The sequence below is a fragment of the Pundamilia nyererei genome, unplaced genomic scaffold (genome assembly GCF_000239375.1).
Source record: "Pundamilia nyererei isolate P.nyererei 1_Seehausen unplaced genomic scaffold, PunNye1.0 scaffold00229, whole genome shotgun sequence".
Classification (NCBI taxonomy): domain Eukaryota; kingdom Metazoa; phylum Chordata; class Actinopteri; order Cichliformes; family Cichlidae; genus Pundamilia; species Pundamilia nyererei.
In genome coordinates, this window is record NW_005187630.1 from 629,200 (window position 1) to 630,264 (window position 1,065).

The window sequence follows — 1,065 nt, forward strand, 5'->3', positions numbered from 1 at the left end:
ACCTACCACCTCATCTCCCGCCGGGCCAGCCTGCTCACGCTGAGGGCCAGCTTCGACCTGGGGGATCGCTGCAACAAGTGGGGCGAGCTGCTGAGCCACCTACTGGACAATGTCCACTGCAGAGACCTCAGCCACCTCGATCTTAACTGGACTTTTACTCTTTTAGAGCCGCTCGACCTCAGGGTCCACTCCAGCCCCAGTTCCCACCAGGATAACATTACCAAAATGGACAAGGTAATTTGTTTCTACTGGTTTTATTTTCTAAGAACTGCCACCTTACACATTAGTTCAGGTAGAAAGAAATAAGTTTTCTTTATATCAAGCTAGAAAGCAAACAGTATATCAGGTATGAGTAGTCATTTTTTCTTTATTTTGTGCTTTTTTGTGCTGTAGAATAAAAGAGAACAAGAGAAAAAGAATCAGGCATATTGTTGCTCTCTGGAGGTCTGAGCACAAACCCACGATTATATGATGTACAGGAGAGCATGAAGTCCTTATTTTTAGCAATCAAATTTTAACAGAGGCCATCCTGAAACAGGAAACAAGTTTAACTCTGCATAAGTCAAACCTTTTCACGTGGCTCTAAATGGGTCCCCAAACAGCTTTGCCTATTTTGCGGTTTCTACTGAAAGAAGAAACCTACGTCAAACAGTGTTGTTTGATGTAGAAAGTTAGTGATATTCAGCGATTTCAGGCCTCAGTGGATGAAATAACTTCAACAAGGATCAACTTCAAGGCGACTACTAATTAGAGCACAGGAATCTGCTGATTGATATGTGATAAGGTAGTTCCTGTGTCGACGCCCATTTACCCAGTATTCATTTTAGTCAATTTTTCCCCAAGCGAGGCCATTATCTTTGTGCCTTTTTAAAGTTTGTTCAGTTTTTATCATTAAAATATGGAAAACATCCTAACTCGGCAAAATAAATACAAAACCATAAAGATGGAAAAAAGGAGACAAATTACATTTTAAAAAATAAATGAAAAAACCTAAATGTGATGCAATAAGGAGCCAGTCCAGTAAGTGATGCAGAGGGTGCTTCAGTTAGTGTTTATTGTCTTTTT

At 40.4% G+C, this 1,065-nt stretch overlaps 1 protein-coding gene across 1 annotated transcript in view; it reads left to right on the forward strand.

The window, feature by feature from the left end:
• LOC102205767 (uncharacterized) overlaps positions 1–1,065 on the forward strand; it is a gene marked incomplete at its 5' end in the record, with an annotated part of 2,760 nt that continues 1,695 nt past the window's right edge. The window contains one exon of the mRNA XM_005748790.1: positions 1–234. Coding sequence (XP_005748847.1) covers positions 1–234 — 234 coding nt within the window. The remainder of the gene's footprint in view (positions 235–1,065) is intronic.